At 41.0% G+C, this 13,392-nt stretch overlaps 1 protein-coding gene across 1 annotated transcript in view; it reads left to right on the top strand.

Moving 5' to 3' along the window:
• The first annotated feature begins 4,922 nt into the window (after positions 1–4,922).
• The window catches only part of LOC109878726 (E3 ubiquitin-protein ligase DTX1), a 55,508-nt gene continuing 47,038 nt past the window's right edge, over positions 4,923–13,392 (top strand). The window contains exons 1-2 of the mRNA XM_020470934.2: positions 4,923–5,325; positions 6,574–7,257. Of these exons, the coding sequence (XP_020326523.2) occupies positions 6,999–7,257 (259 nt within the window). The 5' untranslated portion in view covers positions 4,923–5,325; positions 6,574–6,998. The remainder of the gene's footprint in view (positions 5,326–6,573; positions 7,258–13,392) is intronic.

The raw sequence follows: 13,392 nt of genomic DNA, 5'->3' as shown, positions 1-13,392 counted from the left end.
GCAATATTTTCCAGACTAGTACCTAAAGCAACATATCACCAAAAACCCTTCACATAGGTGTGGTCTGCCACATAAATGCATATAAATCAATCAAGGATATTCGTATTGTAACACAATTTGGACAGGTTGGTTGTTTAGCAACAAAACTGAGGCATGTGGAACTAAGGGGCAAAACGGACAGGGTTGGCTTAGATTGTTGACAGCATGGAAACTATATTTAGTCTCCAATGTTTATTAGCATTGACATGAAATCTGTCAAAACACCTTAAAACAAGACATGGTATCAATAACAAGATGAAACTAACTACTTACGTTTCCACACATGGCAGTTTCTTTTCATTCTCGCTAGCAATCTGGCCATCCAGAATCACAACAGGCTAACTTCTGCCACATGGAAGCACACATCGTTTTAGTGACGTTGTCAACGAATCCATCAATTTGAAAGAACATTCATATCAACCACAGAGTGGCGCTATAACAGGCACAAATGTATATCTTGATCTGTTTGACGTGAGTGATGCTCAGAGATATGAGTCGAGCTAACCATGCAAATTCTCAGACGCCACAGGCCCAATTTAGACTAAACTTGGGTGAATGATGCATCCTGCCATAGGGATCCACTATATACAAAATGACACTGATTGGCCCAAGGGGTGCTGTATAGTAATCAACTGTACGTATATTAGTCACACAATATCTCAGGCACCACTGGTTTTCTTCAGTGAATGACAGATTTAGCAATTTTACAAAATTACACTGATTGACCCAAGAGGGGTGCTGCATCATTTGTGGGGGACTACATGTTTACTGTTGCCTTTTTTTCCTCTTACTATTATCCATCCTGATGCCCAGTCACTTTACCCTGCCTTCATGTACATATCTACAGTTGAAGTCAGAAGTTTAAATACACCTTAGCTAAAAACTCAATTCCTGACATTTAATCCTAGTAAAAAGTCCCTGTCTTAGGTCAGTTAGGATCAACACTTCATTTTAAGAATGTGAAATGTCAGAATAATAGTTGAGAATGATTTATTTCAGCTTTTATTTCTTTCATCACAATCCCAGTGGGTCAGAAGTTTACATACACTCAATTAGTATTTGGTAGCATTGCCTTTAAATAGTTAAACTTGGGTTAAACGTTTTGGGTAGCCTTCCACAAGCTTCCCACAATAAGTTGAGTGAATTTTGGCCCATTCCTCCTGACAGAGCAGGTGTAACTGAGTCAGGTTTGTAGGCCTCCTTGCTCACACACGCTTTTTCAGTTCTGCCCACAACTTTTCTATATGATTGAGTTCAGGGCTTTGTGATGGCCACTCCAATACCTTGAATTTGTTGTCCTTAAGCCATTTTGCCACAACTTTGGAAGTATGCTTGGGGTCATTGTCCATTTGGAAGACCCATTTGCGACCAAGCTTTAACTTCCTGACTGATGTCGCTTCAATATATCCACATCATTTTCCACCCTCATGATGCCATCTATTTTGTGAAGTGCACCAGTCCCTCCTGCAGCAAAGCACCCCCACAACATGATGCTGCCACCCCCGTGCTTCACGGTTGGGATTGTGTTCTTCGGCTTGCAAGCCTCCCCCTCTTTCCTCCAAACATAACGATGGTCATTATGGCCAAACAGTTCTATTTTTGTTTCATCAGACTAGAGAATATTTCTCCAAAAAGTACACTATTTGTCCCCATGTACACAGTTGCAAACTGTAGTTTGGCTTTTAAATGGCGTTTTGGAGCAGCGGCTTCTTCCTTGCGGAGGGGCCTTTCAGGTTATTTCAATATAGGGCTTGTTTTACTGTGGATATATATACACGTTTGTACCCGTTTCCTCCAGCATCTTCACAGGGCCCTTTGCTGTTGTTCTGGGATTGATTTGCACTTTTCGCACCAAAGTACGTTAATCTCTAGGAGACAGAACACGTGTCCTTCCTGAGCAGTATGATGGCTGCGTAATCCCATGGTGTTTATACTTGCGTACTATTGTTTGTACAGATGAACGTGGTACCTTCAGGCATTTGGAAATTGCTCCCAATGATAAACCAGACTTGTGGAGGTCTACAATTGTTTTTCTGAGGTCTTGGCTGATTTCTTTTGATTTTCCCATGATAAGCAAAAAGGCACTGAGTTTGAAGGTAGGCCTTGAAATACATCAACAGGTACACCTCCAATTGACTCAAATTATGTCAATTAGCCTATCAGAAGCTTCTAAAGCCATGACATCATTTTCTGGAATTTTCCAAGCAGTTTAAAGGCACAGTCAACTTAGTGTATGTAAACTGGAATTGTGATACAGTGAATTATAAGTGATATAATCTGTCTGTAAACAATTGTTGAACATTTTTATTAATTATTAACCGACTTGCCAAAACTATAGTTTGTTAACAAGAAATGTGTGGAGTGGTTGAAAAACGAGTTTTAATGACTCCAACCTAAGTGTATGTAAACTTCCAACTTCAACTGTACCTCAAATACCCCAATTCTCATGTATTTTATTGTCCCCCACATTGAAATTGGGAAGGGACTGTGAATCTGTCAGTACGTTCGTCACACACGATATCTCAGACAGTACTGGCCCGATTTTTGATGAAACCTGGGTGAATTACGCGTCTTGTTATAGTGATCTGGCATTTGCAAAATTACACTGATTGGGCCAAGGTGGGAGCTTATAGTAATTACCTAAAATATCATTAGTGGAGGATGACGACATGTTTACTGTTTGCATCATTTATGTTACAAAAGAAAAGGGCTGGCTCATCTAGTAGATCTACTGCATTTTCTATGTATTATTTATAGGCAGAGAAGGGCCTCATATTGTATCATAGGTTGAAAGATGCGGAGAGACAGCTTATGGGATGAATAAAATTGTGGGCATAATTGCATTACTTACCTATAGCCTACATTTCCATATCTAGACACAAGATGGCACTATACTATCAGTACAGACTCAACGCCAAATATTTATATCAAAAGACTAAATACAGCATACAGGGATAGAACAAATAGGCGTAGTGATTGAGGAGACACAGGCAGAGCACGGCTTGAACCATGTAACTATGGAGTTACAGAACAAGTACAGGACTACCTCCTGACATAGAGGTCCAGACCTCTTAGTGCAGACTGTAGTAGGTTACACTATATATATATATACTGCTCAAAAAAATAAAAGGAACACTTAAACAACACAATGTAACGTTTGGCATTTGCCAGAGAACACCAAGATTGGCAAATTCGCCACTGGCGCCCTGTGCTCTTCACAGATGAAAGCAGGTTCACACTGAGCACATGTGACAGATGTGACAGAGTCTGGAGACACCGTGGAGAACGTTCTGCTGCCTGCAACATCCTCCAGCATGACCGGTTTGGCGGTGGGTCAGTCATGGTGTGGGGTGGCATTTCTTTGGGGGGCCGCACAGCCCTCCATGTGCTCGCCAGAGGTAGCCTGACTGCCATTAGGTACCGCGATGAGATCCTCAGACCCCTTGTGAGACCATATGCTGGTGTGGTTGGCCCTGGGTTCCTCCTAATTAAAGACAATGCTAGACCTCATGTGGCTGGAATGTGTCAGCAGTTCCTGCAAGAGGAAGGCATTGATGCTATGGACTGGCCCGCCCGTTCCCCAGACCTGAATCCAATTGAGCACATCTGGGACATCATGTCTCGCTCCATCCACCAACACCACGTTGCACCACAGACTGTCCAGGAGTTGGCGGATGCTTTAGTCCAGGTCTGGGAGGAGATCCCTCAGGAGACCATCCGCCACCTCATCAGGAGCATGCCCAGGCGTTGTAGGGAGGTCATACAGGCACATGGAGGCCACACACACTACTGAGCCTCATTTTTACTTGTTTTAAGGACATTACATCTAAGTTGGATCAGCCTGTAGAGTGGTTTTCCACTTTAATTTTGAGTGTGACTCCAAATCCAGACCTCCATGGGTTGATAAATTTGATTTCCATTGATAATTTGTGTGATTTTGTTGTCAGCACATTCAACTATGTAAAGAAAAAAGTATTTAATAAGAATATTTCATTCATTCAGATCTAGGATGTGTTATTTTAGTGTTCCCTTTATTTGTTTTGAGCAGTATATATATATATATATATATATATATATATATATATATATATATATATAAGAGAGAGAGAGAGATGGAAGGCAACTTTACCACAAGTGCTGATCTAGGATCAGGTCCCCTCCTGTCCCTATTGCCTAACCTTATTAATTATGACCTTAAAGGCAAAACTGATCCTATTTCAGCTCTCTGGGACACAGTCAAATCTCTACAAGTACATAGGGCTCAATTTGGGATTTGGCCTAGACCAAGTCCCTCACACTGCACTATACAAATTCACTCACGTGTGCACACCTCTCTGATGGCCCCATCCCACCAATGTAGCAATCTTTGCAAACGGCTGCTTCAATAAGTATTGAGGGGAGGTCGTAACAGGCTTACCTAGACACGGTTCGCTACACTATAATAATGTCAAATTCATAACTCAAGTCACACGTAGAAGTATCCGCTGCCGCTAGACTGGTCTTTCTGTTAGGCCCATCTCTCTAAAGCCTATATCCTATCTTGTCTCTTGTGTCGCTTCCCACAACGATGCTACTGAGGGTTGTGGAGCAACAGTCCAGTGTGCTGTTATGTGCACACCGCCCAGGCTTTTCTCCCATTGTCGGCTTGGGTCTACCGTATATAGCCTAATGAAATTCACCGGAAGCCCTCAGATCAAAGCGTTGAATATGACCCATTTCATGCAATGATTTTTAAAATGTGTTGAATAAATAGGCTTATATAGTTGATTTAATTCCTTTCCATGTTACCAATATGTTGCTGTTTTTAGAATAGACTGTTCACCGTCGTCTCATTTTCACTTCAGCGACGCAACATCCTCTGAATTTTCCACAACTCTACGCGATTACGCGCGTAGCCAAGAGGACGGTAGAGATTTGCATTACAGGTGCTCGTGGACCTTTGTGCGTAATTTTGGACCACTTTGCATGTTCAGTGTGTAAGCGAATTCATTTAATACATCAAAGGGGAAAACACCAGAACAGTCCTACAGCAAGAATGGTTCTGCACCTCTAACGTTCGGATGATTGTAATTGGGGCATGCGTTTTATTGTTTATCCATAGCGGACTGTGGGAGTTTCGATAAACCTAGATGCAAAAAAACAAAACATAGCAAATAATTGGAAATAACGAGGCTCTGCTTGATTATGAGGGTATCTATAATCTGAAATGCATTTTTATTTGTAATTTTAAGGAAATATTACAGGCTTGAATAACGCGTCTGTCCTGCATAATAGAAGACAACATTTGTAAGTATGCCTGCGTTATAGCCTAGATCACAACCTATGATTTGATTTTGCACCTGTGTTTATTTTTGCATGAATATGTCAATGCAAACTCCACTGGATTAGAACAATTAACCTCGATTATTACAATGGTATATCGAGTCCGGCGAAAATTGTGCTTTAACGTCTATAGCCTATATATATTTTTTATATAGAATTAAGATCTCAGTACTATGTTTTGGATAAGGCTATAATTATATTCAACACAGACGCTTGAAAGGTGAACAGGAATGCAAAATGTCGGTGTAGAGATTTCGGTCATATTGTATACCATTGAGGAATATCGTGCACATAATTGTAAATTATTAATAAATAAACTGTAGTAATTAAATCCCAAACCACCCCCACCCCTTCTACGCGATGGGCAGTGTGTGGATCATGATTGTCCAGTATTGCCAAGACATGGTATTACAATCTTCATCCCCAGGCCTACTTTATGTAGGCTACATCCATGGCATGATTGACTCCAATCATCCTTACCTTGCCTTTGATCAGGGTTTCCCAAACTTGGTCCTGGGGCCTCCCAGGGGTGAACGTTTTGGTTTTTGCCCTAGCACTACACAGCTGATTCAGATTATCTAATTTTGATGATGAGTTGATTATTTGAATCAGCTGTGTAGTGCCAGAGAAAAATTGGATAGTGAGTTGATTATTTAAAGCAGCTGTGTAGTGTTAGAGGAGGGGTGTTAAACTCATTCCATGGAGGGCCTTGTGTCTTTTGGTTTTGCCTTGAATTAAGACCTAGACAACCAGGTGAGGGGAGTTCCTTATTCATCAATCAAGTACAGGATTGGAGCGAAAAAACCCGCAGACACTCGACCCTCCGTGGAATGAGTTTGACGTGTGCTCGGGCAAAAACCAAAACGTCCACCCATGAGGCCCCAGGACCGAGTTTGTGAAACCCTGCAGGTGATAAATATGCTCACAAGAGAAATTGTGTTACCATACTACTTAGAAATCACTACGCAAAGAATTTATGCTCCTGCAGCAGCATGCTTATTATGGGGTAATAACATTGCAAGGGTTGATGGTATCCTATGAATGTATTTAAATGGTAATCTGTTTAATATGGTTATTGTTGCCATTTTTCCCCTTTAGTTAAAAGACATGGTGAGATTTCTTTTAAAAAATAAACTCAGGACCAATTCTACCATTGTGCATTTTCAATCTGGTTGGTATCACCTGTACTTTCCTGTCTCCTGTCTGATTTAGAGTGTATATCCCATGTTCATTCTGCTGGGGTTTTCTGAGACTGCTCTGGCTGTATACTTTTGCAAAGCTCATCAGCATCAACATCTTCAGCCACTTCAAACACATCACGCCACAAGAGGAGGGAGCCTAGCTGCTTTTGGCATTTTAAAAAGACGCTGATCAAAGAAGAAGTCAAAACTGCAGTGAAGAAAACACCTTCAGTAAGACAGTGAGTTTCTTGAGTGAACCAGAAGACTCCACCGGACCTGTGCCCTGGAAACAACACCATTTGACTGAGAACTATCAGAGTGACTGCTGACCTCACAGTTGTAATTGTTGTTTTAAAAAAGAAGAAATGTGTGGGCATCTCTGGTGACCTGCTGGTTAGCAGTGTTCTTCTTGTGCTGTAGTAGGAGTGGCTGAACCACGATTACCATAGTGGGACAATGGCACGGCCAGGCTCTGGGGTGCTGGTGTCAGTCAACGGGCTGGGGTACCCCCCTCAGAACCTGGCCCGGGTGGTGGTGTGGGAGTGGCTGAATGAACATGGGCGCTGGCGGCCCTACAACGTGACAACTTGCCACCACATAGAGAACGTACTGAAGGGGGATGCGCGGGGGACTGTGGTCCTTGGACAGGTGGATGCCCAGCTTGCCCCTTACGTCATAGACCTGCAGTCCATGCACCAGTTCAGACAGGACACAGGTAAGAACCATTCAAGAAGCACTGTGTAGTTCATTATCATGTGATACATACAGGGGTCACAGACAATGATATAACTATTTCCTATTTATTTATGAATTTCAATGGTTGAATAGATGAACCATGTAAAAGGTGCAGTCCATGCCACAGCATGCGGCACCTATTATTTACAATGCCTTCAGAAAGTATTCACACCCCTTGACTTTTTCCACATTTTGTTGTGTTACAGCCTGAATTTAAAATTGATTACATGTAGGTATTGTGTTACTGATCTACACACACTCTATAAAGTCAGTGGAATTATGGTTTTAGAAATTTGTACAAATTAATAAAAAATGAAAAGCTGAAAAGTCTTGAGCCAATAACTATTCAACCACTTTGTTATGGCAAGCCTAAATAACTTCAGGAGTAAAAATGTGCTTAACAAGTCAGACAATAATTTGCATGGACTAACTCTAACAAACAAGATTTTTAATGACTACCCAATCTCTGGACCCCCCACACACAATTATCTGTAAGGTCCCTCAGTCGAGCAGTGACTTTCACGCACAGATTAAACGACAAAGACCAGGGAGGTTTTCCAATGCCTTGCAAAGAAGGACACCTACTGGTAGATGGTAACATTTTTTAAAAGAAGACATTGAACATTCCTTTGGTAAAAGGAAATTAATTTATTTCCATGACAGATTTAAAAAGCAATTTTGGACTGACCATTGTAGATATTTTCAAATACATGCAACTTAAGTTTCATATTAAGACATTTCGATTTGAATCTTTTGGACATCAGAGTAATCTTGAGGGAACCCTATTTGATTCAGAAAAGATATTCATATGGTAGGTAAGATGTATATATATTTATATATAAAACATTGCAGAGAGCTTTTCCAACTGAAACTCTTTGAGAAAAATATAAGCTACTGGAACCAAAACTTTAAAATAACTGATATTGGAGGGAATGTTGGAACATAACTAATGAAATTACAGTTATGTAATTTATGTAATGAAATTTCATGTACGCTTAATCCAGTATAAACTAATGTATAGAATTTACACAAAATTCACAAATTCTACAGCACAACGGAAGTATAAAACGAATAATGACGCAATAATCCATGCCTTCTGGGAATGCTATAAAATCCAGAAGTTATGAGCTGAGTTAGAAAGTTGGCTGTCAGAAGTAGTACAATGTAAATATAATTTTAATCTGTCTGTCTGCATATTTCAAGACATGCCATATGAGGGTGACAAATACTTTTCTTGTCATCTTGAAAAAACCTATATACTTAACTGTAAATCAACCATTCCTCCATCGTTAACACAATGGAAAGGTCAAATGCTTTATTATCTAAATGTTGAAAGTATGTGGGCGACGGAGAGAAACAAAATGGTGCAGTTTGAGGCCATGTGGCGGAGAGTGATACGGGCGCTGGAGATGGTGTGAGCAGGTGGGTCTGGGCATGGGTGATGTTGTGGATGTTTGTGTGCATCTGTATGTTGTCGCTTGTATGTGGATGTTTTGCATTGTAATTTTTTTAAATCATACATAAAATCTTACATCTTTCCTAACTTAGTTAATGGAGAGAAAAGAAACTGCTCAGGAGACCAATGGTGATTTGAAACCAGTTAGAGTTAAATTGCTGCGAGGATGGATGAACAACATTGTTGTTACTCCACAATACTAACCTAAATGACAGAGTGAAAAGAAGGAAGCATGTACAGAATAAGAATATTCCAAAACATGCATCCTGTTTGCAATAAGGCACTAAAGTAATATTGCTAAGAATGTGGCAAAGAACTTAACTTTTTGTCCTGAATACAAAGCATTATGTTTTGGGCAAATATAACACATCACTGAGTACCACTCTTCATATTTTGAAGCATGGTGGTGGATGCATCATGTTATGGGTATGCTTGTCATCAGCAAGGACTAGGACGTTTTTTTAGGAAGAAAAGGAATAGAGCTAAGCACATACAAAGTCCTAGAGGAAAACCTGGTTCAATCTTCTTTCTAACATACACTGGGAGACAAATCCACCTTTCAGCAGGACAATAACCTAAACACAAGGCCAGATATCCACTGGAGTTACGTACCAAGATGACATTGAATCTTCCTGAGTGGCCTTGTTATAGTTTTGATTTAAATCTTCTTGAAAATCTCTGGCAACACTTAAATGGCTGTCTAGCAATGATCAACAACCAACATGACAGAGCTTGAAGAATAAACATTTAAAAAGCGGGCAAATATTGTACAATCCAGGTTTGACTTAACCAGAAAGACTCACAGCTATAATCACTGTCATAGGTGATTCTAACATGTATTGACTCATGGGGTCCCATTAATTAAATATGTCATTGGAGGAGTGGTTGAGTGACCGACTTTTCCCCCTCATATCTTGTTTCTGTGGCTACAGCTAGAGATGCAGGTGTAATTTGGTTAGCTAGCAAGAAATGTGAATCGCTTTGCTAGCTAACTAGCTATACTGAACATGAACAACTGTTATCCAGTCAGCATATCGCTTGTGTTCGTAAATTCACTCTGCCGATCTACTCCGTTTTCAGATCACTCTCGTCTGTGTGCCAGAGAGCGCATAATAACTGATGAATTTACAGACGCGCAACACCCGCTGAATATGACGGATTTTAAATTGTTGCCAGCAGCAGTGTTAGTCACTAATGCTCTAGATAACATGTAAATAGCCGAACTAGCTCTGCTAGGGTGAGTAAAATGGTCAGAGTTAGGTGTTCTCTCATTAGTGTCTGGAAGTAGTTAGCAAGCTAGCCAACTTTAGCTAGTTAGCTTGGGTGCTTGACTACCTTTGGGAGGAACGCTCGGATCAACCCTACTCCTCTGACAGAGCGTCCCGTGTCATAGTGCAGTGCGCACTCTGAACACTCGGAGCGCGAAACGCTCTGAATTTACAAACAGACAATTTGACAACGCTCTGAATCAATTTACGAACGCACCCTTAGTTGTCAATCAAATGTATTTGGCATCGATCAAATGGGTGGGAAGGCAAGTTCCCAGTCAGTTATCAAAATGTGGGTTGGGACAAGTATTTTATTCCCCATCGTTTAACAGTGCAATTTTTAAGTTCCCAAATCTTAGAGGACTCCCATGGTATTTACATATTTGCAGAAATCCATTCACGGCGAATGCGTTTGTTCTAGTGATCTAAAGTCGCGCTTCTGTTACTGCCTGTAAACACACAGTCCAGTTTATAGTGAATGATGGCAGGCCCGGGTGGCAAATAGTTATTTGCATAAAGGTCTGTTGAGCTCTGATTGGCTATGGCGCACCAGTCTGTGTAGACTCCGGGCCTGGACAAGACATGTTGTTTAGGTTTTATTTGTTGCTGTGTCTATAAATTGTCCAAACACACAGCCATTTTCCCACTCTATATCGCTATAGAATTTTCACAAATGCCTTAATCTACATTATACCCAAACATTCCATGAGTTTGTGAAAAAGGGCTCGCTTGTCAGAAAATGTTTTTAAAAAGTGTCATGTTCTTCCTGGGGGTGTATATGAATGGATTTTAATACAATTTCATGTTTCGAAAACGCTGTCAGTTCCACTTCTATTCCCTCTTCTATGCTACAGTTTTAATGTCATGACCTTGCTGAGACAGCGGAGCATTTGTCAAGGGAGCAAGCAACTGCTGTAATCGCCACTCTCTCCATCGCCATAAAAAAAGGACAAATTATATTTTCTGTACAAAAAAATAAAAAATTGTGAACAATAAATCGTTTTCATGTTTGGTTTTGATGTGGTATTTTCATGGTTCATCTTATTGTACTCACAGTGGTGACAAACCTATCAATCATTTATGATGAGCAAAGCGACATTTCACTCCACCTAGTTAGTAGATAGAGATATTCTTAGAAATAGAGATATTCAGTACATAAACCTAAGGTTACAATCCCAGCAAAAATCAACCGTAACGTACTAGGCTTTTCATTCATCCTTTAGGTTGTTTGGTCATTGAGCTTCCAAATGTATTCCACTGAGGTGTTCATCCGCCTACCTCTGTTGCTTCTGTTTATTGGACACGTTTGCGTCTGAGTTATGAGTGTGTTTGCCTAAGATTATCAAAGCTTGTTCTTATCTGAGTTTTAGATGTATCTGCCGTCGCAGTGTGTTGAGGGAGAGTATGCATGCATGCGGGCGATGTCACAGTGCCGAGAACGAGCTCCTGTCCGAATCTATTCTACCCATAGAGTACAGGTTGGCTAAGCCGATCTACAGCAGGCTAATGGGTGTTACTGTTTCATCAGGAAGCCACAAAGATGAAGTAAACAAATGTAATCACTGAATTCACATTACGTTTGCTATTTCATTCAGCCACAGAATTGAAACAAATGATATTGTATCCAAATTTCGCATTGTTTAAAGTTAAGAGATATCATGCACGCAAAGTAATTAGACTGGGGGTATAAGTATGCCTCCAGGATAATATGGTAAAGTTGGCCTCACGTATAGGCCCTTGAAAAACCAACTATAAAACCAAGGACATCCAAAATCCATCAGATTAACAGTTTTTAATGAAGCCAGCAATGCAAATAACTCAGTGAGTGACAGTATACAGGTATTATTGCATGTTGCCTAACCAATCGCATTGAAATTGCACTGAACAAAAATATAAATGCATCATGCAACAATTTCAAAGATTTTACTGAGTTACAGTTCATATAATAAAATCAGTCAATTGAAATGAATTCATTAGGGCCTCATCTATGGATTTCACATGGCTGGGAATATAGATATACATCTGTTGGTCACAGATACCTTTAAAAAAAAAGGTAGGGGCTTAGATCAGAAAACTAGTCAGTATCTGCTGAGACCACCATTTGCCTCATGCAGCGCAACACATCTCCTTCGCATAGAGTTTATCAGGCTGTTGATTGTGGAATGTTGTCCCACTCCTCTTCAATGGCTGTACGAAGTTGCTGGATATTGGCGGGAACTGGAACACACTGTCGTACACATCAATCCAGAGCATCCCAAACATGCTCAGTGGGTGACGTCTGGTGAGTCTTCAGGCCATGGAAGAACTGGGACATTTTCAGCTTCTAGGAATTGTTCACAGAGCCTTGCAACATGGGACCGTGCAGTATCATGCTTAAAAATGAGGTGATGGCAGTGGATTAATTGCATGACAATGGGACTCAGGATCTCATCACAGTATCTCTGGGCATTCAAAGTGCCATCGATAAAATGCAATTGTGGTCGTTGTCCGTAGCTGATGCCTGCCCATTCAGTAATCCCACCACCACCATGGGGTACTGCAACGTTGACATCAGCAAACCGCTTGCCCACACGACGCCATATACGCTGTCTGCTATCTGACTGGTACAGTTGAAACAGGGATTCATCTGTGAAGAGCACACTTCTCCAGCATGCCATCGAAGGAGCGCATTTACCCACAGAAGTCTGTTACGATGCCAAACTGCAGTCAGGTCAAGACCCTGGTGAGGACAACGAGCATGCAGATGAGCTTCCCTGAGACGGTTTCTGATAGCAAAGTTCTTTGGTTGTGCAAACCCACAGTTTCATCAGCTGTCTGGGTTGATGGTCTCAGACGACCCCGCAGGTGAAGAAGCCAAATTTGGAGGTCCTGGGCTGGCGTGGTTACACGTGGTCTGCAGTTGTGAGGCTGGTTGCAAGTATTGCCAAATTCTATAAAACAACGTTGGTAGCGAAATTAACATTCAGTTCTCTGGCAACAGCTCTGGTGAACATTCCTGCAGTCAGCATGCCAATTGCATGCTCCCTCAAAACTTGAGACGTCAGTGGCATTGTGTTTTTTTAGAGTGGCCTTTTATTGTCCCCAACACAAGGTGCACCTGTGTAATGATCATGCTGTTTAATCAGCTTCTTGATATGCCCCACCTGTCATGTGGATAGATTATCTTGGCACAGGAGAAATGCTCACCAACAGGGATTTGAGAGAAAAAAGCTTTTTGTTCATATTGAACATTTCTGAGATCTTGGTCATGGGACCAACACTTTACATGTTGCATTTATATTATTGTTCAGTATAGTTGAAGTCTAGTCATGATCAGTTTCATATATTCTATTCAGGTAATCTTAGTAGATTGTCTTGGTAGCGGCATTGACGTTGTTGGTTTGCTAGCAAG

This window comes from Oncorhynchus kisutch, linkage group LG3, assembly GCF_002021735.2.
Source record: "Oncorhynchus kisutch isolate 150728-3 linkage group LG3, Okis_V2, whole genome shotgun sequence".
NCBI classification, from domain to species: Eukaryota; Metazoa; Chordata; class Actinopteri; order Salmoniformes; family Salmonidae; genus Oncorhynchus; species Oncorhynchus kisutch.
Note: the sequence above shows the minus strand (reverse complement) of the source record. Positions and strands in the feature narration are given on the sequence as shown.